This window comes from Podarcis melisellensis, assembly GCF_964234715.1.
Source record: "Podarcis melisellensis genome assembly, chromosome: 7".
NCBI classification, from domain to species: domain Eukaryota; kingdom Metazoa; phylum Chordata; class Lepidosauria; order Squamata; family Lacertidae; genus Podarcis; species Podarcis melisellensis.
This window is the reverse complement of record NC_138539.1, coordinates 37,318,559-37,342,692: the sequence shown is the minus strand read 5'-3', so window position 1 is coordinate 37,342,692 and position 24,134 is coordinate 37,318,559. Positions and strand designations below refer to the sequence as shown.

Below are 24,134 nucleotides of genomic sequence, written 5' to 3'. Positions count from 1 at the left end.
CAAAATACAGTGGTACCTTGAGTTACAAACACCTCAGGTTACAAACTCTGCCAACCTGGAAGAGTTACCTTGAGTTGAGAACTTTGCCCCAGAATGAGAATGGAAATTGTGTGCTGGCAGCACAGCAGCAGCAGGTGGCCCCATTAGCGAAAGCACGCCTCTAGTTAAGAACAGTTTCAGGTTAAGAACAGACCTCCGGAACAAATTAAGTTCGTAGCTAGAGGTACCACTGTATTCAGTTTTTGCTCCATGCTTGCAACAAGTTGTTTTCAACAGTTAATGGTCTAACTGCTGCTAGGTTGCCCAAAGGCTGGTTTCAGACAATCTAGAATCCTGTGAGCAGCTGTCTGCAAGGGAGTAGAACAGTGGAACTTGATTCTAAGCACAAATAGGATCAGGCTGCAAGTCACCCCTTTCAAGAAGCAACTCTGGATTAGGCATATTAATAAAGCACTTGCCCCTTGATAAACATATAGCAGTTTCCCAATTAGCTGTATTTCAGAGCATGTGCCTCTTCTCCTGTAAGCTGCAAAGGTGTTGACTGCCGAAGGCGTGTAAACAGTTACACTTTGTCTTCTAAGAATCTCAGTGTAAATGCTATAAATTATATCTAAAAGCTGCCAGAGATAACAGAGTCATCATTAAAAAAAATAGTTTTAAACATGTACTAATTTTATAAGTGTGCCTTTATATAAATATGATAGTGTTATAAAACAATTTTTTAAATTCTTCTTCTTGTTGTTTTTCAAGGCAACTGGTGATATCCTTCTGCCAGGTCAGAGGTTTATAGAAGGTATGTTTCTAAAAGGCTGCTGGTTACTACTACAAGTTGCTGTTTTGATAGACTTGAAAAATGAGTAAGAATATCTTGCTTGAATTTCTGTATTAGCAGAGGAAAAGGAACATCAGGACCTTGTGGTAGCCTTGTATCCTTATGATGGCATTCATGAAGATGATCTGTCCTTCAAAAAAGGAGAAAAAATGAAAATTCTGGAGGAGTAAGTATCGAAATAGTCACTGCTCTGTTTGTTGCTCCTAGATCACGTTTATGTGTGTGTTGCCACCTAATAACTAGCATTATACTAGTTACTTATACATATGCACACAAGCTTTCTATCTTGAAGTTCCATGCTTCTCCCAAGCCCCCCAAAGCCTGCCTTGATAAAAACTACTTATTGGGGTTAGTCTGACTAGCAGTGGAGAGTTTTGTGGCACCCTATCTTAACACTTGTATTAGTTTTTGCTCCAACAGACTAATATAACTGCCTCTCCAGAAAACACTAATCAAAATGTGGACAAGTTGATGCACAGCAGAATGGGCTGAACCTCCTTGTATTTCTTTGCTCTGAATCATCGGAAATTTATTTTTATAATTGCATGATCTATAATTCAACTTTCAGCAATATGGGCATGTTCTTAGAGGAGTTGATTCCAGAAATGTCTGGTAGAAAGCAATATATTTCTCCCTCCGGTGAAGTCTAAGCCTTTTTGGATGGCACTAAAGGTGATCAATACATCTTTACAAAATATTCTTTTCTTTTTCTTAGACATGGAGAATGGTGGAGAGCCAAGTCCCTTTTGACCAAGAGAGAAGGCTTTATCCCAAGCAACTATGTCGCAAAAGTTAACACCTTAGAAACAGAAGAGTAGGTTCATATGTTGTAAATATTTGATTTTCTACTTTGCACTGTGCCCTTAGAAAGACAAAGAAGGTGTAACTTTTTTCCCATAATACTTTACAGATGGTTCTTTAAAGACATAACCAGGAAAGATGCAGAAAGGCAACTTCTAGCACCTGGGAATGCTCCCGGGTCATTCCTTATCAGAGAAAGTGAAACATTGAAAGGTGAGCTTTCTGTATTTCATTTGAATTAAAAGGAAACTCAGCCTTCTGCCTTGATGAGCTCAATTTTTTCCAGTAAGTTCTCTTTTCTGTTTATGTATGAGTGAATTTACTAATTATCTGTCACCAAAGAGTGATGATAGCATTTTCAATTTACATTTAACTAACCTTCCATTACTAAAAAAAATCTATTAGCCTGATAAATGTGGCTAATCACACCAAATTATTACAGAGAAATGGGCAGACAAAGAGGTAAGAGAACTATGGACCAAGTATTTGCCTTAAGCTGTGTTATTATTTTTATATATATAAATGTTATTGGTTTTTACACATATTTTCCAGCATATCATCCTTTTAAACATTATTTCAAAATCTTTGGCTATCACAGCCTAAGACTTCCTTCAACCTCAACTGATGGTTTTCTAAAATCCTTTCTAATTATGCATTTTGTTACTACAGTTATTGCTATAAATTCAAATCTTAATACCTATTCTTAATTCTTTTCACAATAATTTATATATTACTCCTTACAAAAGTTCTTTTAACCTTACAAGCAATGTCAGTTGGTTACAGTTGCTTTCCAAATACGTCGAAATCTTCTTCCATTCCTTTAGGAAAGTCTGGTCCTCCTGGTTCCAAATTTTCCCGATTAATCTCGCCATCTCAGCATAGTTCATCAATTTCTCTTGCCACTCTTCTTTAGCTGGCATTTCTTCTTGCTTCCATCTTTGGGCTAACAACATCCTTGCTGCAGTTATCGCATATAAAAACTTTTTTTTTTAATCATTCATATGAATTTCTGTACCCACAATACCCAGTAGAAGGGTTAGGGTTAGGGTTAGGGTTAGGGTTCTGGTTTTTTAACAAATGTATATTTCAACTTTCTTCCCCGAATTCATTATAAATTATTTCCCAGAAGTCCTTCACTTTCTTACATTCCCACCAGATATGGTAAAAAGTACCCTCCTTTTCTTTACATTTCCAACATTTGTTATCTGTTTTGTACATTTTAGCTAACTTCACTGGTGTTATATACCACCTGCACATCATTTTCATAATGTTTTCTTTCAATGCACTGCAAGCACTAAATTTTATTTCCCCTTTCCATAATTTTTTCCATTCCTCTATTTGCATATTATGGCCAATATCTTTGGCCCAATGAATCATAACCTATTTAACTTCCTCATCTTTCAAATGCCATTCCAATAGTAATTTATACATTTTAAATGATATTTTAACTCTCTTATTTAATAACTCCAATTCAAATCTTGATTTTGTATATCCAAATCCATTTTTGTTTTTATCTTCTTTGTGTTATTCTTAAATATATGCAGAAACTGGGAAATGATGCCTGTGTAGCCTTTGTAAATAGAGAATAGCTATGGGAGAAACTCTTGTACAAATATTGATGAGACATTGGGCACTGGTGAAGGGATTATATACTAACATAGTCAAAACAAAAAAATTCCTTCCAGTAGCACCTTAAAGACCAACTAAGTCAGTTCTTGGTATGAGCTTTCGTGTGCATGCACACTTCTTCAGATACACTGAATCAGATACACATAGATCTCTGTGTTTGCACGGGGGTGGGATTTAGACTTTATAGCATAGTATAAAAAGTACAAAAGCGGTCAAAGAGACTTGTTCTGGTCTTATCTAGACCTCTTTTTCACATCAAAACCTTGTTGAATCATTTATGGAGTGCCCAATTCAATAATCATACAGCCACATATATTACAATGTTAATTTGACCAGTACCTGCAGTATTGCAATATAGAGAAATCTGGCACTGACACAGTGGCTGCATTCAGATGCCATGGTAAACGATGGTTTGTCATAACCAGTTATTTATCATGATGGGAATGAGGCTGTCCACCCCTGTGCTTCCCCTTTCCCCTCTCCTCCAGGACATCCATACGGAGAAGGTCAGAATATTTCACTTGCAACTTCACCTCAACCAGTTTGGAATTGGGCTTGTTTCAAACATATCATAGTTATGATTTTGTTGGATTCGGAAAATACAGCAACATGAAAGCAAAACTCTGATTTGATGCGGCTCGTTCTAACTCCCATTTAACCTGTGGTTATGATTTTTATTTTTATTTTTTTGTACACAGGTAGCTACTCTCTGTCGATGAGGGACTATGACAGACAACATGGTGATGTCGTCAAGCACTACAAAATCAGAAGTCTAGACAATGGAGGATATTACATCTCTCCAAGAATTACTTTTCCCTGTATCAGTGACATGATCAAACATTACCAAAGTAAGCCAGTACCTTTACTGGACTATTATTAAAATGCAAGTTGTTATTAAATAATTATATATAAAAAAACTACTGCTGTATTTCAGATCACTCAAGTCAAATGCATTCTAACTTATAGTGCAGATTGTGTAAAGGTGGACATTGATGAAAGTTCTACACAACTCTCTCAAGGGTGGGAACTAAAAGTATGTCAGCTTTGATCACAAGATTTTACATCAGCCTGAAACCGAGTTGATTGTGTGAGAAATATCAGCTCAGTGTAAATGGGAACACTTTGCTTCCTGAGTATAAGCAATATTTAAACACTAGTATGGACATAGTGATAAGCTGAGAAGTTATCGGCATTGTAATTATTGTGTGCCAACACGGTAGCAATCTTGTGAACATATTTTGATGTGGGAAAGTAAAACCACCAGTGACATTTAAAAAGAACATGTAGCTCATGCATAGTGATGCATTATACAGAAGTTTGCTGAAAAACAACAACAACCCATGAAGCTGTTTTCATCAGCTGGGAAAACCATACTCAACCTGATTGCAGATCTTAAATACTTCAGGGCATGACTTTTAATATATGACATTTGGCAAAATAATGATCCTTGGTTTAAAACTATCAGCCTTCACTTCATATGAGTGTATTTTCTGAGGTTAAACAGGTGACAGCTATACTTAAGAAATTCCTTTTAATTTAGATCCCACCATTTGTCCTAAGAGCTCTGGGTGGGTTACAACAACACATATATAAAGCAAACTCATTAAAACAAAAAGAATGACACTTAATCTATGAATTCCTGGGATCTTGGCATGCTCTATATTCAGAAGCCTAAACAATATTTACTTACCCCAGTGACCAAAATAGGTTTTCATAGGACACATATCTGACTAAAATCTATCAACTGTTGATAGTTGTCAGCAATCCATATAAGATGCAAACTGTGGCATCTACTGGTGTAGTTAAAGTTATCCTTCTGTTCATGGCAAAAGGAGGCAAATATGCATTTAAAACTGAGAATCATGAAGGGTATGCCTCCCACAAGTTGCCATATACCAGCCTTCCTCAACATGGTGCTCTCCAGACTGCAACTCAGACCACTAGCCATGCTTTCTGTGGTTGATTGGAATTCTAGTCCAAAACATCTGGAGTGGACACCAGGTTGTGGAAGGCTGCCATATACCAAAGTGAGAGAATATTTTGTCCCAGTTGCATGTATCTGAACTACTACACCATGTTGTGTCATCGTCAGAGGGAAAAATCCAGTGCAGCAGAACCTATGGCACATGTTGTGTTGTTTATCAGCAACGAAGAAAATAGTTTTGTTCCTGTCGGGTTTTCAATAAATTAAATCTCTGCATGTATGTTGTCCTTTGTTATGCACTTTGGTGTTGCTTAAGGTACAAATGTAAGGATGTTTGTCTCTTAAACAGAGCAGCCAGATGGATTATGCAGAAAGTTGGAGAAGGCATGCCTCAGTCCCAAACCACAGAAACCGTGGGATAAAGATGCCTGGGAGATTCCACGGGACTCAATCAAATTAGTGAAAAAGCTTGGAGCTGGTCAATTTGGAGAAGTCTGGATGGGTAAGATATTTGATCATGTGGATAATTCAGATATTTAGCAACATGTGTGACACCACAGTACTGACATGCTGGGTTGTTAACTATGTTCATGTTCAGTGATGCAACATAAGAAATGAACTAGGTTCATTCATTTGTAAAAATGCCCCATTTTGTTTGAACTCCTAGAATGGGGAAGCACTATATGTGTGCATGCTCGTAAAGATTTATTCCCCTTCCCCACTCTGTGCCCCCACAGATTGGCTCTGGGAGGTATCAGTAGAACCCTAGAACAGCACACAAGGGAAAGGGAAATAATTCCTTCTGGCAAGCAGAATTTCTTGCCCTGACAGAATGATGTAATCAAGGACCCTGATGTTAGTATATTTGTCAGAGGCAAGAGTAATACTACTTAGTGTATATATATAGAGAGAGAGAGAGAGAGAGAGTGTTGCAATCAGCATTGTTTTTTCAGTTTTAGCTTTAGCTGGCTGTGTTGGAGCCTACAAATGCTACAGAAGGTGATCCACACTGCGCCTTAGTTTGAAGCTCAATTCCAATGTCATACTAACTCATTGCAACTTTCATCATCCCTGACTGTTGACCATGCAGACTTGAGTGATGGGAGTTGGAGTCCAACAACATTTGGTGTGCCATAATTTAGCCATCTCTGGTTTAAAATGTTGTGCATTAAATTATTGTTGTTAAATGTTTTGTGAATCCCACGCTGTGGGACAGAAAAAGTGGGATATCATCAGATAAACTGTGGGTAGGGATAATATCCAAATGGTCGAACATGCTTTCGATTTTGCTGTAAACCAAAATGTGAATTGACCATTTGAACAGGGCTTGCAAATAATTATTTGCATGAACAATGGCATCTGCTGTTGTTCTTTCTCCAGGCTCCTGTCCACCATAGTGATGGGAGTGCTCAATGGACAGAAGCTGGAAGCAGAAAAGTAGCCTTTTCACCTGTTGTTCCCTAGGCACATATCCGATGTTGTGGAGACAGGTAGAGTTGCACCAGGGAGTGCAGAAATAGTAACCGCATCCCTGGCTTGATTCCCATTTGACAGCATGAAGCTGGGGTCCATGTTGTACTTGGTGGATACTGTTGGGACAGGGGCAAAATCTGTTCCCTGGCACAAGGAGTCTTGGTGTCCACTAGCATTTCACTTGAGCTGCACTGCCTGTGCTTTCTTAAGTAATGCACCTTGGTATGCTTTGGTGACCCCATCTTCATGAGTTCCTCCCTTCTCTACCCACCATATTGGTTGGCCACTTTGTTAGTGTAATAGAAAACGTGCCTTCATTTTCTGGGGATGACATCATCAGGGCATTTGCTGTTTAATGAGCCCATATGAAAACAGTTTGCCTACTGAGCTAATATGCAGGGGTTATTGAAGCACTGTCAGCTGCAGAAGAAAGAACTAATTTCAGGAAGTTATGTTCCTGCGTATGTGCTCACAAAGGGTAGAGGGGGAGTGTTTCTGGTTCAAGATGTTTCCTCTTGTTTATGTGAGCCTCTTTGACGTCTAAATTTGGCTTGGTCCTCTGTGAGTTACTTTTACGTTATGGGTAAAATTACTGCACTGTGAAGCCTGACTACATTCTTCCTTTCCCTGCTACAAGTATGAAAAGCTGATTTGCATGATGGCAGACCTTTTTTGATTGGAACTAAACTGCATGCTTTGGTAGAGCTCCAGTTGTCTTTCTCCCTGGAGGGCCTAAGAATTCCATCAGCTCCCAAGGATTGCATTTACTTAGCACTGCTTGTTTCAGAATGATTTCAGGATGGCAAAGGAGTGAAAAGAAATATAATTGTAAAAAACTAGGCTGTTCTCACATTACATTACATTGCAGTGAAGTTACTGTTTTATCCGCAGTGGATTTTCCAGCTCTTTCCCCTTAGCTGTTCACATTGGCATAGCTTCATTAGCCTTCGGTTTATTTCTGCTTGTGTATGCACCAGGGGGCACTGATGGGGTGGATGTCTTTACCCTATTTAAAGGTGTTCAGACCTTGGCTGGAGACGAACTAGAAATGGCTTAACAACTCCAGTGATGTGAGCTGGTTTGAGAAACAACACATTGGACAGTAGTATTTTATAACAAACTACTGGATGCATATGCATTTTGGATCACATTGTGTGAACATGAATTAAAAACTCAGCACTGGAAGCACAGTGAGTGCACAGAAAATGGGAGTGTGATAGGAGAAGGTTTATGTTTGTTTTTGTTTTGTTTTGTTTTGTTTTCAGGATGGCAAAGGGAGCCAGTGTGGTGCAGTGGTTAGGAGCGGTAGTCTCATAATCTGGGGAACCGGGTTCGCGTCTCTGCTCCTCCACATGCAGCTGCTGGGTGACCTTGGGCCAGTCACGCTTCTTTGAAGTCTCTCAGCCCCACTCACCTCACAGAGTGTTTGTTGTGGGGGAGGAAGGAAAAGGAGAATGTTAGCCGCTTTGAGACTCCTGAAGGGGAGGGAAAGGCGGGATATCAAATCCAAACTCTTCTTGTTGTTGTTGTTTTAGGAAAACATTTTAGAGTAGTGGTTGTGTTTGTACATAGTACTAAACCAGCAGTGTTGTGGGGCACTTTATTATGCTTTATTTTATTTGTATCCTGAGTTTCAGGATGCAGATATTTTCATGGTGGCTAATAACTCTGTAGTGTTATGAGCTTCCATGGGCAAGAGCTTACTTCGACAGAAACAGGAAATGACAGGGATGGAACTGTTTGCAAGAGGAGATTAAGAATGAAATTGGAGAGGTGATTTCAGTTGATCAACTGGAATCAACACCTTGCCCTCCCCCAGTCTGTGTCTTCTGTCCTTTTAAAAGCATAGGCAATATTTCAGATCCAAATTCTATCATCCACAGTTCATAGACGTACACTTTTTCTAGTTTAATATACACCATTAGCTTGGCATAGTTCTTGCTGTCTACCTTCAGTCCCTAATATGGCAAGATTTGTTTCTGGTCATCTCTTGGCATAATCGTAGACCAATGTTTCCCAAACTTGGGTCTCTAGTAGCTATTTTTAGACTGCAGTTCTCATCATCCCTGTCTTGCTTAGCTAGGAATGATGGGAGTTGTAATCCAAAAACAGCTGGAGACCTAAGTTTGGGAAGCACTGTTTTAGACCAACCAGTTGTGCAATGTGGGTCTGTTCACCATCTTTCATAGTGTGCCCAAAGGAGCAGGGGATTGAAAGGTCCTCAAAGAGCAAAAAGTTCTACAAGGCTCAAGTAAGCTAAGTAATATGCTCTAGAGAAAGGTACTGTCTAAACCTGTCTGATCAGCCAGATAATGCTAATTTTGTCATGTGTCCTCTGCATCTTACCATGTGTACAGGGAACTTTTATCCTGCTCTTTGGCTTAAAAAGTTCCCAGAGCAGCTTACAGGATCGGTCATAGGCCAGTATATGCTTTGGGGCTTACAGTCTGAAAGACTTCATTTATACACAAAGAGAAAGGGATGTGGAAGGAAAGGGGGAAAAAACAAGTTCATGCACCAGTTCCTAAAGTTACAGTTTTAGAATGACCAGCTGAGAAGGAAGCCTGATGGAATGGCTCCTGCCAGGTGACAGTTGAAGCAGCTGATCTCAGCTAGGGCGATGACATGGCCGTGCTTCTCTAAAAATGAAAATGCCCAGGAGAATAAAAACTTCTTTGGTGCACAGATGACATCAGATGAAGTGATAGGCAAGGCTCCCTTGGGAAAAAATCCCACTTGAAAAGGAGATACATGTTTTCACAGGTACACGGTGGGCACTCATTGGGGAAACAGCCAACTGAGGCCGCCTGACACATGTCAACCCATATTATGTCCACCATGAAAACATTGGGATTTGAAGACCTCTTATTTGTAGCAGCTTATTCTTCTGCAGTGTCAAATCATCACAGAATATTAAGCTTGCAGGAAGTTGGCAACCATCTAGTTTATATTGGTTAACGACTGTGAAAATATTTCTCTCACTTCTGCCATGGTCTGCATTCTGCATTGACAGGATTAAATCTCAAAGTTTAATTCCTGCCATCAAAATGTATTTGTGTATTTATTTTTTTTACAAAATATTATTGAAGTAAATGTGAGGTGGGGGAAATGGAAAATGAGGTCATGTGTTGTCAGGGAACTGACATCTAAAGCGCCGCAGGTGCAAAGGCTCCCTGAGGGTGAGAGAGCAGTAGCAGCGGAAGAGGGAACCAGTAGAGGGCGAGCAAGAACTCCAAGGGAAAGTGAGTCGGAGGGATGGCTCAGAGACGCTTCAAGCGAAACCAGTGGGGAGGTCTCAGGACCTCCTATAGGGACACCCACACCTCGACGGAAACTGTCACGCCGAGAGGCCAGACGACGTGTTTCCGTTAAGGAGCTTTTATGTTGGAAACGTTTCCGAAAGCAGCCACTTTCGGATTCTACTAGTGATTGACGCAGCCATGCTGGAGGGGCTCCGTCACAGGCAGAGGTTTGAAAACCTGATCAAACTCTGAGGGACTTGCATTTTACGCACAAGCAGCTCATCGTCCCATCACAGCAATCCGAAAGTCACCGAAAGCCAGCTTGTGCAGAGAGAAGCATCATGAGCAACCCAGCCGGAACCGGGGGTGCAGGAGCAGCTGGAGGGGGTCCAAGCCTGGAAGAAAGGTACAGAGCGTTGGAGATCCAGTTGGCGCTGCAAACGGCGAGGCTTGAGGAGAGGAGGGCTCAGGATGCAGAAAAGGGAAAGGAGAAAACCACCCCGCTCGCCAGAAAGGTACCAGGATTGGTGCAGAAATTCGGGGGGGATCCCAGGAACTATCATGCCTTTAGAACAGAGATGCAATACGCTCTAAACTTGCAGTTTGATGACTTCCCCGACGAGGAATCGCGAGTGGCGTATGTGATTGGCCATCTCGAATCCGGGGCGAAAGATTGGGTTAGACCCCTGATGGCAGCGAATAATGAGATCTTAAAGGACACGAGGAAGTTTTTTCGTGCCATGGACCTGATGTTTTCCAGCGATATTGAGCAGGGGGTGGTGCGAAGGCAGTTAATGGCTTGCCAGCAAGGAAGCAGATCTGTCCGTGAGTACTGGACTGAATTTACTATGCTGATTCTTGGGGTTTGGGAACTTTTATCGGAAGTTCATCAAGAACTTTGCCCACTTGACGGCGCCCATCACCGACTGCCTCAGCAGCAAGAAGAAATTTGTTTGGACGGTGGAGGCGGATCGAGCCTTTGAAGAACTGAAAAGGGCTTTCGCCTCGGAAGAACAACTTCTGCATGTGGATTTACAAAAACCCATGAGAGTGGAAACAGATGCATCCGACCGGGCTATAGGGGCGGTCCTTCTTCAACCGGGGAGGAGTGCGTCGGAGTGGAGACCGTGTGCATTCTTCTCGCGGAAACTGAATAAGTCCGAGAGGAATTACACGGTGTATGACAGGGAACTACTTGCCATTCACGAAGCATTCCGGAGGTGGAGACATTTATTAATTGGGGCACACCACAAGGTGCAAGTGTGCACCGACCACAAAAATTTAGAGTATTGGAGAACAGCTCGAGTGCTCAACCAACGACAAGTGAGATGGGCACAGGAATTCTCCAAATTTAACTTTGAGATTTGTTATGTGCCAGGCCCAGAAAACGTCAGGGCGGATGCGCTCTCACGCAAACCAGAATATTGGGAAGGGGAGGAGGTGATCGAAGAGAGACATGTCATCCCGGAGGACCGCTGGGTGTGTGGGGCGGCGCTGGTGGGGCAACGGGAACTGGTGGAGGAAACGGAAAATGATGAATATGCCCAGGATAAGCTCAGAGGTCTCAGGGGGGAGGGCGAGAGCCCCGGAGGTTTTGAGGAAAGAAATGGGGCATTGTATTACAAAGGGGCACTGTATATACCCGAAGGTGAATTGAGGGGGAGAGTACTCAAGCAGTTGCATGATAGCCCCACGGCGGGACATTTTGGGCAACACAAAACCATGTGGTTGGTTACCAGGGAATTTTGGTGGCCTAAGGTGAGGGAAGATGTAAGGGAGTATGTAAGAGGGTGTGACCAATGTCAGCGAGCCAAAGGGGAAAGAAGGGCGCCGGCAGGGTTATTAGAACCTTTACCCACACCAGAACGGCCTTGGGAAGCGATATCAATAGATTTTATGACGGATCTGCCAAGGTCCAAGGGGAAAACAGCCATCATGGTAGTAGTAGACCTGTTAACTAAGATGTGCCATTTTGTAGCATGCTCACATGCAGTCACAGCGGAAGAAACGGCGAAGTTGTTTGTGGAACATATCTTTAGGTTGCACGGGGCTCCCTCGAGGGTGATCTCAGATCGAGGCAAACAATTTACTTCCAGGTTCTGGAGGAAGCTCATGAGCTTGCTACACGTGGAAGTTAATTTTTCAACTGCCCGGCACCCTGAAACCAACGGGCAGGCGGAAAGGGCAAATGGCATTCTTCAACAATATCTTAGGTGTTATGTCAATGACAGAGAGAACGATTGGGTCGAAAAGTTGGCGTTGGCAGAATTTGCCTACAATAATGCGGAGAATGTGTCCACAGGGATGAGTCCCTTTTTGGCTAATTACGGGTGTCACCCCAGGGCATTTCCAGGGGAAGGAGGGGAGAGATGGAGCGTTCCAGCGGCTGAACATTTTGTAGAAGAGATGGAAGCCATCCATCAGCAGCTCCAGCTCAACTTAGAAAGGGCCAAGGCACAATATAAGAAGCAGGCAGACAAGAACAGAAGGGAAGGTGAAACCATAAGGGTGGGGGATCAAGTGTGGTTGTCAACCCAAGGGTTGCCGTTCAAAGGGGGTTGTAAGAAACTGAGGCCCAGAAGATTGGGACCCTTTGAGGTGATTCAGCAGGTCAACCCGGTAGCTTTCAAACTCCGATTACCCAACCACATGAAATTGCACCCAGTGTTCCACAGGTCGTTACTGTCACCATACAGGGGGGGACGTGAAGGGGAGCACGTCAGGGGACCAGCCTTGGAAGAGAGGGAACGCCGCAACCATGTAGCGGAAATCCTCGATTCCAGGTGGAAGGGTAATCAGGTGGAGTATTTGGTGGCGTGGGAAGGGGAACCGGAGTCAGAAAACACCTGGGTAAGTGCAGAGGAAGTCAATGACGAGGTTTTAACAGAAACGTTCCACCAAAGGTTCCCGAGGAAACCTCAGCCTATAGCAAGGTTTAGGAGGGAGTATTTCGGCACCACCGATGAGGAAGAGGAAATGGAAGGGTTCGCGGAGTCGGAGTTGGAAGATGGAGTGGACTCTGATGACGAAGAGTACCTAGAGAGTAGGAACAGCAACAAGTGGAAGGAAGTGTTCGCGACGTCGGAAGATGAGGGAGGTTCTTTCAGGGGTTTTACCTCCTCACCGCCAGTAGGAGAGGAGACGGGAGGGGGTGAAGGGGGCCCTGGAGGGGAGGTGGATGTCAGGGAACTGACATCTAAAGCGCCGCAGGTGCAAAGGCTCCCTGAGGGTGAGAGAGCAGTAGCAGCGGAAGAGGGAACCAGTAGAGGGCGAGCAAGAACTCCAAGGGAAAGTGAGTCGGAGGGATGGCTCAGAGACGCTTCAAGCGAAACCAGTGGGGAGGTCTCAGGACCTCCTATAGGGACACCCACACCTCGACGGAAACTGTCACGCCGAGAGGCCAGACGACGTGTTTCCGTTAAGGAGCTTTTATGTTGGAAACGTTTCCGAAAGCAGCCACTTTCGGATTCTACTAGTGATTGACGCAGCCATGCTGGAGGGGCTCCGTCACAGGCAGAGGTTTGAAAACCTGATCAAACTCTGAGGGACTTGCATTTTACGCACAAGCAGCTCATCGTCCCATCACATGTGTGTTAGGCTGTTCTGTACATACAGTGTTCAGCCTTCTTCAACCTCGTGCTCAGTGGCTGGTGGGACTTACAGTCCAAAACATCTGGAAGGCACCAGGTTGGCAAAGACTGAAGTACAGTTTTCTAGGCCAATACAGTCATACCTTGGATCCAGAACAGCTTGTGAGTTGAACATTTTGGCTCCCAAATGTCGCAAACCTGTAAGTGAGTGTTCCGGTTTGTGAACGTTCTTTGGAAGCTGAATGTCCGACGCCGCTTCTGCTTGAGTGCAGGAAGCTCCTGCAGCCAATCAGAAGCCACGCCTTGGTTATCAAATGTTTTTGGAAGTTGAATGGACTTCCAGAACAGATTCTGTTCGACAACTAAGGTATAATAATAATAATAATAATAATAATAATAATTTATTTATTTATTTATACCCCACCCATCTGGCTGAGTTTCCCCAGCCACTCTGGGCGGCTTCCAACAAAATATTAAAATACAATAGTCTATTAAACATTAAAAGCTTCCCTAAACAGGGCTCCCTTCAGATGTCTTCTAAAAGTCTGGTAGTTGTTTTTCTCTTTGACATCTGGTGGGAGGGCATTCCACAGGGCGGATGCCACTACCGAAAAGGCCCTCTGCCTGGTTCCCTGTAACTTGGCTTCTTGCAGTGAAGCGCTCTGGATGTCTCTTCTCCTATAACTATCCCTTTTGTTCTAGGTTACTACAATAACAATACCAAAGTAGCAGTGAAAACTCTGAAGCCAGGCACCATGTCTGCGCAGGCATTCATGGAAGAAGCCAACCTTATGAAATCACTTCAGCATGACAGGCTGGTCAGACTCTACGCTGTAGTTACCAAAGAAGAACCAATTTATATCATAACTGAATTCATGGCAAAAGGTAGGTATTACTGAATTCATTAACCAGAAGTACCATTTGCATGTAGGAAATGGTGTATGATACAATTGCAACAGGCACTTCTAACCAACAATTTGATAGCCATTCATTATGGGATTGTAGTAACTTGAGTACTGGTTAGCAGTCTCTTACCCTGGGCAAAAAATATTACACATTAAATTAAGTATCATAAGAGGAATACACTTATAGAAATAAATAGGTCAAGAGGAATACACTTATAGAAACAATTTGGTCAAAGTTTCGTCTGTTCTGCAAATAGCCAAAGTTGTGCCCTCCAGACGTTGTTGGATTTCAACTCCCAGCATCTCCATCTAGCATGGCCAGGAATGATGAGGGTTGTCATCCAGAAACATCCTTTCTTTGCACTAGAGCTCTAAGGGGCCACGGTCTGCTGAATTGCCTTCTGCCATCATCATGAGGAATTGGCGGGGTGAACCTGTTCTATGGATTATAATTAGAAAATCATGCAGCAGGCTACATTTGAACTTTGCAGTGGGTAGGAGATGAAAGCTTGAGGGCGGTTCATGCCAAATTTGGGACAGAATAGATAAGTGGCTTATTTTGAACTAATTAACATTTGTTTGTTTGTTTTTATTTCATAAAATTTATACACCACTTGATTGTAAAAACAACTACCACCACCACCCTCAAAGTGGTTTACAAAAGAGAAAACAAGGGGGAAAATGCATACTCTAAAATGCTAAATCAGATTAAAATTAGCTTAATCTTCTAATCACCTGGGTAGGCTTGTCTAGACAAGGATGTTTTTAAGCAGGCACTGAAAAGAATATAGTGAAGGTACCTGCTTGATGTCAACAGGCAAGGAATTCCAAAGTGTAGGCCCTGCCATGCTAAATGGCTGAGTTCTTACAAATACAGAACTGGTATGTGGCACCTATAGCAGTACAGTGGTACTTTGGGTTAAGAACTTAATTCATTCCAGAGGTCCGTTCTTAACCTGAAATGGTTCTTAACCTGAGGCGTGCTTTCGTTAATGGGGCCTCCTGCTGCTGCTGCACCGCTGGTGCACGGTTTCCGTTCTTATCCTGGGTCAAAGTTCTTAACCTGGAGCAACCACTTCCTGATTAGTGGAGTTTGTAACCTGAAGCATATGAAACCCAAGGTACCACTGTACCAATTCCGCCAATTGAAGCAACTGAGTGGGCACATGCAGGGTAAATATTTGAATGGCTGGTATTCTGACAGGTGCTGCAGATTTCCCCCATCTTTCTAAGATTTTGTTGGGCTGAAGCATAGGAGAATATTTCTCTGTTCTGCGTGTTGCATTGGGTCAAAGGAAACATTAGTATGTACTGTTACTTTGGCAGAAGCAGAAGTGTCTGTAGTTTTTACTGAAAATGCAGTTCCCCAACCATTTTAGCTTACGGAGAAAATTTGAAAATTCATACATGTGCTGAGTATAAGCCACTGCTGCCTAGTAATCACTTGAGAGGGAATTCGGGCCTCTATATAGCCTTTTGTTGGAATGATGCCAGGGGAAGCAGATAAGAGGTTGCCCCTCTGCTGACTGGAAAGGGCTAGAACAGGTGTTGAAGAAAATTCGGAAGAGAGAGAAACAGTCATTTAAAAGTAACAACAAATTAAAGTGAAGGAGGAATGAGAAAAAGTGGCAGTTTATGAGAAGTGGATAAGTTAGGTATAGAAGAGGGGAGGAGAAATTACAATGAGTAAAAACAGTTCTGAGAAGATTGGTGCGGGGAGATGAAAATATAAAATAGGAAGCCCTCTCTGCTTAGAGTCTTTGGATCAACATCTTCTTCCTAAAGTGGAAAGCTGAGTCAGAATGCCTCCATACCTAATGTCTGTATTTAACTCAAGGAAACTGAACTGTGGAGCTGCTTGCTAGAAAGAGAACAGTGCGGTAAAGACTAAAAGCAATTTCCAAAGAGTGATCATAAATCAAAAGAAAACAATGTCAGTGTCAGCTGCTCATGCTGGACACTGCTTTGATAAGTCACCATTTTGTGACTGGAGGGTCTCAATAATTTCCAGCCATCTCAAGAGGGCCCTTTGAGTACAAAGTTTGGGAATGCCTAGATTAAGCAGCTAAAGACATTATAGTCTTGCATATTCCTCTCACTTTTAAGTTAGGTTCCCTGAACCCACACTCTTTCAGTTTAGCAGTGGATATACAGTAGAGGGTGGATAATGTGTCCAGCAAATAATTTAGCGGTCACAACTTTTCCAACACTTAATACACACCTAATAATTTCTGCCTCATGCAACAAACTGCACTGTGCTCCCTCAGCACAGCAACTTGTAGTGAACAGCCAGGCACAAAATTCTAAAGGCACCACTTTCCCAGACACTTGCTGCACATGCATCTGATGAATTTTTCCTGGACACCCCCACACACACCATGCACATTAAGCCCTATGTCAAACTGAAGGACCAATATATTTCTGTAACCTTTGAAAAGTTGCTGTGTTTTGTGAGTTCCTAGCAGGATATGGCAAGTCCTCAGCTATTTGCATTGGTAGAGTTCTCATGGCCTACTTGTTTGGCTGCTTCATTTAAAATAATAATAATGGGTGCAAAGTGAGTGCAGATTTGTCATGTGCTACTGAGATCTTTTCCACTGCACATAAGCCTGATATGTACACACTATGAATCTCTTGCCAATTTCTTAAAGCAGCTTTTAAACTAATCTCATAAAATCAATCACCCTTGGCATGGTTTTGTAGAAAGCTGAAATGTATTAGTGTTGTTAAAAGGTAAGTTTCCCCATCCATTTAAATAGAGATGATTGTTTTCAAAAACCTTATTCACTCACAAGACCCCCAGAAATATTTTCATGGCATTCACTCACATCTGAGTTTGACTTGTTTCTTACCACCTTGTCTTGCCCTTCCTTTACCACACAGGGAGCTTGCTGGATTTCCTGAAGAGTCAAGATGGTGGGAAATTACTACTTCCAAAGCTCATTGACTTCTCAGCTCAGGTAAATAATTTATTTTTATTTTTGATACTTGGCTGGCTTGGCACTAGCTATGCTTCATTTTCACTGTTATCTGGAAGCCAGGTTTACTGAGACAGGTTTTGGATGCTGAAAGTTTGGTTTAAAGTGGATTTCTCCTGCAGATGTGGCAAGAGAAAATTGCTCTCTGAATTGCTGGGGCCCCAGGCACATTGTGTTATCCCCTACCATTTGTGGCTTAGTCAAGTCACATCTGGGTCCGTTTTGAGGAGGAAGTGGCAGGTCAACTATAGGTGGAATAATAGAATGATGTGCCTGAGTTGAACTATATAAATATAGCTAACCCAGTGCACAGCATGGGGAGATGTAACTGGCCTCATCCTGACCATAGGTGTGTAAAGGTAGCCCTAACTGCAGTTTATGTACAATGCTACCTTTACTGTGTAAACTTTGCTTAGTTACGAAAGTGTAATTAATTGTATTTAGAGGGCTGCTGCCTGTTTGTCTCTCCAAATGTTGCCCGAGTTGCTGTGATGTCATGGAATATTCACAAATATTCTAATTAGCATGGGGGAATTGGCAAGAGAAGAAAGAGATTATTCTTGTGCTGTCTGGAAGAAGGCTGCCATTGTGTTTAGTAAAATAAATTGCTGCCAAGGAGAATACAATGAATGTTGCCCAGGCCAAGGTGTAGCACTGGCTTAGTACGGTGGCAGGGGTGTCTAAGAGGCTGATGTACAACCTCTGATAAGGATTGCTCCTAACCAGGAAGAAATGGGAGTGAATGAAATTTCCCGTGACAGATACTACTTCCTGTCAATGATGGGTAACCCCAAAGAGAGTGCAGCAAATTCAGAAGTATTGCTCCCTATTCAGAAGTGACACGTTGCGAGGGATGGGCATCCACTGGCTCAATGCATCCTGGATCGCCTTGCTGGTGCTCACAGAGCAGGAACCCATGCAGAATGGTGTTTGTAGTCCCTTCCCTCAGTTTAGAGAGTGCTTCCAAGTAACTTGCACCCTTATTTTCCCCAAAGCAGTAAAAGGAGCTACAAAAGTCCCTGTAGAAACAGACCCCATGACTATGGAGTGGCTTCATCTGCACCATGCAATTAAAGCACTATTATACCACTTTAAATAGTCATGGTTTCCACCACAAAATCCTGAAAACTGTAGTTTGCTAAAGGATCTGAGGATTGTTAGGGACCCCCTATTCCCTTTACAGACCTACAATTCTCAGAAGAGGAACTGATTGTTTAAGCACTCTGGGAGTTGTAGCACCGTGAAAGGAATAGGGGTCTCCTAACAACTCCCAGCATCCTTAACAAACTACCGTTTGTCTAAAGTAGTAGAATGGTGCTTTAAATGGCTGGTGTGGATGTGGCCAGAGACAGAAGCGCGGAAGGCAAGTCAGATGAGAGTCAGAGCAAGCACGTTGCATTCTGGTGAAGGTTGCACAATAGCTTGCTCTTGGTTTCGTCTTCCTTATTTTTGCAAATGGCTTTCATTCTCGTTAGAACAAATAGCAGCTGGTTGGAATATACTATGCTCTATTCATTGCTCATCTTCAAAACAATGGCAATGAAAAGAAAAAGTCTATGTGGAGAAGGGCCCACAGTGCTTGGGTAGATTTTAAACAAAAACATTTAAATCCTTTTAAAACAATATTTACCAGAGGGCACAACACTACAGAGCAACATGTCCTGTACCAAATATCCTTTGAACATGACCTTAATTTCCTGTTGCAAAAGTTGGCCTCAGTCTGGCTGAAAATGGCTGTAATAGTAACAGACGCCTCATATCTTTATCTATGTCACATGCCATACTAGCAACGATTAATATCTATCTTCAGACTGTGTTACAGTTGCTTTCTTTTTCGTGGTGATTTCTTTACTAGCACTTGTATAGTCCACATTTCTGTTTTAAAACACACAAGTGGCTTCACAATAACACAGTTTTGAAACAGTTTATATAGAACTTGAGAGTTTTAGCTTCAAACACGACCCAGACGTGGTTTAAAATAGCATTTTTCCTCATGGAAATTTTCATTTCATGGAATAGATGCAGACTGTGAATAAATATTGAACATGCCTGGTAGTTTAATTTTTTTAAGCTCTGATTACTAAATATAAGAAAAATAAATATGCTATATTACATCACTCTATAGGGCACCAGGAGCATTTCCAACAGAAGTATTTTTATTTTCTCTGATGCAAGTTACCATATACAGTTACCCTAATCTTACAGCACTGAACATCATTGGTTCAGGAGTAGTGATATAACCATTTGTTAAGATTGCAAGTTGTGTTTAGAAGTTCATTCTTGGGGAACATCTGGAATGCATTGCTAGCCATTAAACGTCTGGGGGGTGGGGGGTCATATCTGGCACGGAAGGGGAATCTTAAATAATTTTTTTCCTGCACTAAATTGTAAACTATGTACCTGAACTTCTTGGACATGTGGAGTAGATAAAGTATGTGACCATGAGTCAATTGGAAAGAAGACCAGAACTCAGAGGTAGAGGGCATGCTTTGGGTGCAGAAGGCCCTAGGTTCAATCCCAGCATCTCCAGATAGGACTGAGAAAGAAACCCTGGGAAGATCTTGCCAATCATGGTAGACAATACTAAATAGGTCACACTTGGCAGTTTCATATGTACATATCTCCCTTCCAGTGTGCGTGCAATATGCTCTCCCAATATGCTCAATATGCTCTCCCAATATGCCCAATATACTCTCCCAATAGGCCAGCCTTCACTGAATCAAATGGTTTGGACTACAACTCCCATCAGCCCCAGGCAAAAGAAATGGCTTGTCTCTCTGGCCACGGGTGCTTGCCTGTGGAGCTGGCATCAGCATCTGGCACCCTTAAGCAACTGTTAGGAACCTGGCACCTGGACTGAGCTTACCAATGATAAGCCCTTAACTTTTTTCTGGCCTGCTACTCTGAGCTGTGCCATATGGCTGGGTCTAACTGCCATTTTAATTTCCACAGTGCTTTCGATGTCACAACACTCTGGGGGCATTGTGGGAAATTAAAATGGTGGCTAATCTATCCATCTGGCTGTGTTTATAGCACTGCCACCAGCAAAAGGAGGGGACTTACCCAAGACTGCTTTGCTCAGGCACCCCACACAACCTTGGAATTGGCGCCGTTTGCCTGAAACCAATCCAGCCATTCAAGCAAACTCTTCCATTGTGAAGGAGCAAGTTAAAATGTGATTTTGTGGCCAGGGGTGGGCGGCTTCCTAAAATGGACTGGAGCAGGTGCTGATGACACACCTTCTCTAATCCTTCCTCATGGGTAGCAGACCACATGCTTCCCTTAAGTTCCAAATTTATCTGCTGGGGGTTTGCACCTGTGTGCTGCACTCTGTTGCCAATGTTAAAGAGTCATGCTCTAACTGGGATTTTGGTTGGTTGATTGCTGGGAAGGGACCTAGAGAGACCTTTTAAAATAACAAGAAGTCTTTGCACATACCTTGGAAGTTCCCACTCCTGCTTCCTCTTCTCTAGACCTACCCAAGGACTGAAAATTGGTTTAAATTTGCTGCAGTCAGCTCATCTACTTGTTCATTTTCTCTCTCTCCAGGATACAATACAATCATTGTTTCCTTGCAGGGGGAGAAATATCTGAAAGGTACAAATCCTTTGCACTAGGGCCAATCTATGCTTGGTATCAGGAAGCACGATCCTTCATTTTTCTCCTTCTGGCATTATTTGTACCATCTTTATTGTGGTTTTCAATGCTGTGCCAATCTGTAATGGGTTTGTTTGTCCTATCCAGCCTTTTGTGCCCCCATTTCATCTCAATATTGTAGGCTTCTTGTCTTTATAAATCCCTTCAGTCAACAGGCTTCTTATCACACTTCGACAGATATCTTAGCCGTAGCCCTCATAGTAGAAAAATTATATATATATATAAAAATAAGAGGAAACAACAACAGATCCTGGGGACGGGAAATATTTGCCACTAAGGGAGTAGCTACATCCTCTGGTTACAAGAAGCCCTACTTTCTGAGCCTTCTGCACCAGAGAGAAACTGCTGGTCCTCTTCAAGGGCTTAGCTTTTGTGCAATATTTCTCTTCACAAAAACTGTGTTCAGCACTTGTGACAGTGTGGTGGGAAATACCACCATGAGTATTTTTCCATTGCCTGGCCCACAAAAAGAGGAACAAAGCGAGTGTGCAGTTCCTTTTTTTAAATAGATGCTGATCTGCATATTGCAACAGGACTGGTACCCGAGACATTTTAAAGAGTGTGCAGACATTTATGGTATCTATTAATAGTTCTGCAGTCCCTTGAACAGCCAAAACTATTTAAGCCAAATAAGTCCAACTGACTTTAAAAAGAATGAAATCTGGTTTGCGTGTGATAACTGAAGACAAAAGTGTGTTGCTCATCAGCCTTGGTTGGGCTGCGTGTTGACAAACTTGCTCAACAAAACTAGGAACTGATACCTTTTACATGTTGCATTGTTTTAGAAAATATAAAATAAATATATAGCTGGGAACTCAACTGAAAACGTTTAGCTAATGCAGCCCTGAAAAGAATGATTAGTAGCTTTTCCAGTCTGCATCTGTCCTGGTCTCTCTGGATTAGGGACCCCTATGTTTGTATCATAACAAAGAGACAGGTGGTATGTTCTGGAACTGTGCTACAAAGGGACAGAATTGGCTGCGCCCTGATAGAAGTACTAGAAGTTGAGGAACAGAAGCAGGGCAACTATGATCTGAGCTGTGTTGTCTGTCTTCTGACATCTTTACCTTGCCAGGCAGAGACATTACATCACACCAAGAGTTGTCAACTGGGTGCCTCCATGCCCACTGGTGCCTTTGATAGTGCCCACAAGATGGTGCCCAAGATAGGTTTCAGTAAACATCACCTCAGAAATCCACAATGCAATTAGGGGGAGACATGCCTGAACCATTTTGTGTTCCTGCCTCTTCTCTTTTGGCTGTGGCCACCATTTTGTGTTATGTGACATGCACCATGGTAGCCATTTTGTGATTGGCACTCAGGGCCATTTCTCAAAATTCCAAATGTTCTCCCTGGCCTTAAAAGCTTGGCAACCCTTGCCCTACACAGTCTTCTGCCCCTACCAGTTGAGGTGCAACAGAGAAAGAAGGGAGGCAACCTGCCATCAACAGGGGGTGTGAGTGAGCTGCAAGGAGGGGAGGGGAAAGGAGCTGGAAATATTATTAATAATAATTATTATTATTTCAAGCAAAGCATTTTTAGATGGGAGCTGATTCATAGAAAACTAAATATTTGTGCTAGCACAAGGAGTAACACAATAGAAATTGTCCCCTTTCCCCCCACTGTGTGCACCTCAGAACAGATTTAAGGAACCCACAAGGGGAATGTTCCATTGCACAAGAAAAAGCCTAAATAGTTAACAAGCCATATGGCAAGCCTATACCAAATGCTGTCCTTGGCTGTATGTAAAGGTACTTTATGGCACTTCTGTAAACTGAAAATGAGGAAAACCTATGAATGTTGACCAACCCACTCCCCATTTCCCTCCTCTCCCCTCCATTTATAGATACAATCTACCATTGAGCAATGAATGATATTTAATGTAAGCAAAGGGGTGTTATCAGTACTAAAGTGTATCCATATTTTCAAATTTTAAATACTGGAGGCTGTGCATATCATGGCTAATGTGTAAAAATGATATGTTAAAAAAGGAGTTTCCCTGACTGTTTACAAATATTATTTGTGTGTGTATAAAAGTGCTTACAAAAAAGAACAGTACAAAAGTTAAAGATATTTTATTTGTTGTTGCAGATTGCAGAAGGGATGGCATATATAGAAAGAAAAAACTACATCCATCGTGATCTGAGAGCAGCTAATGTTCTTGTTTCAGAGTCTCTAATGTGCAAAATTGCTGATTTTGGACTTGCTAGAGTAATTGAAGATAATGAATATACAGCCAGGGAAGGTTTGTATCACATTATAATTTTAAGCCCTATAAGAATAATTCTGTTAATAGCCACTTGTTTCACTAGAAATATCTAAATGTCAACACACTCTGTTCTATCTCTGCTCTCTGCCCCTGGGATTTCCTACTTTGCTACTTGGTTTGCACTTGCATTTCTACAGAGAGACATAGCAGACCTCCACATTTTTCTCACGGGCTCCTGTCATAAAATCATAGAATTGGAGGAAGCCTTTTAGGCCATAGGAGCTAACCCCTTGCATGATGCAGGAAATCCAGAGCTAGAACATCTCCAGAAGATGGCTTTAAGACCTCCAGAACAGTGTCTGTTGCAGATGTCCAATGAGGGGCAGCCTTCTAGGCAATTAGTTCCATTGATCTTGAAACCAAGAAGGTTCTCCTAACATTAAACCAAAATCTACTCTTCAGTAACTTACACCCTCTGGGGCAGCGGAGAACAACTCTTCAGGTATTTGAAGAGTGCAAATTTGTCGTCCGTCCCCCCCCCCCCCCCGTCTTACTTCCCAGGCTGAACACCAGTTCCTTCAACATTTTGTCAGAGTTTATTTTCCATACTATTGAAGAATCTTCATTGTCACTTCCAATTTTTCAGTCACTTTTCCCTTATGAATCACCATCTGAATCACCTTATGAATAGTTTTTAATGGTTACATGAATGAAACTAGATTTAAAACACTGCTGTGGTTTTCCTCTCTGTAGGTGCAAAATTCCCTATCAAATGGACAGCGCCAGAAGCCATTAATTTTGGCTCATTTACTATTAAGTCTGATGTGTGGTCCTTTGGAGTGCTTCTGTATGAAATAATTACTTATGGGAAAATTCCTTATCCAGGTATGTACT

At 42.2% G+C, this 24,134-nt stretch overlaps 1 protein-coding gene and 1 long non-coding RNA gene across 8 annotated transcripts in view; both read left to right on the top strand.

Annotated features, from left to right (window-relative positions):
- The window catches only part of LYN (LYN proto-oncogene, Src family tyrosine kinase), a 46,398-nt gene that overhangs the window by 19,256 nt on the left and 3,008 nt on the right, over positions 1 to 24,134 (top strand). For 4 of the 7 annotated variants that reach the window (XM_081917556.1, XM_081917553.1, XM_081917554.1 and 1 more), the window contains exons 3-12: positions 751 to 793; positions 890 to 998; positions 1,548 to 1,646; positions 1,743 to 1,846; positions 3,961 to 4,110; positions 5,536 to 5,688; positions 14,194 to 14,376; positions 17,280 to 17,356; positions 23,123 to 23,276; positions 23,994 to 24,125. In XM_081917556.1, coding sequence (XP_081773682.1) covers positions 751 to 793; positions 890 to 998; positions 1,548 to 1,646; positions 1,743 to 1,846; positions 3,961 to 4,110; positions 5,536 to 5,688; positions 14,194 to 14,376; positions 17,280 to 17,356; positions 23,123 to 23,276; positions 23,994 to 24,125 — 1,204 coding nt within the window. The remainder of the gene's footprint in view (positions 1 to 750; positions 794 to 889; positions 999 to 1,547; positions 1,647 to 1,742; positions 1,847 to 3,960; positions 4,111 to 5,535; positions 5,689 to 14,193; positions 14,377 to 17,279; positions 17,357 to 23,122; positions 23,277 to 23,993; positions 24,126 to 24,134) is intronic. The other 3 variants (XM_081917558.1, XM_081917555.1, XM_081917559.1) reach the window with 1 other exon arrangement.
- On the top strand, positions 5,696 to 7,910 carry LOC309373465. The gene is made up of 3 exons (XR_014170058.1): positions 5,696 to 6,081; positions 6,146 to 7,656; positions 7,697 to 7,910. It is a non-coding gene; the product is annotated as an uncharacterized lncRNA (long non-coding RNA).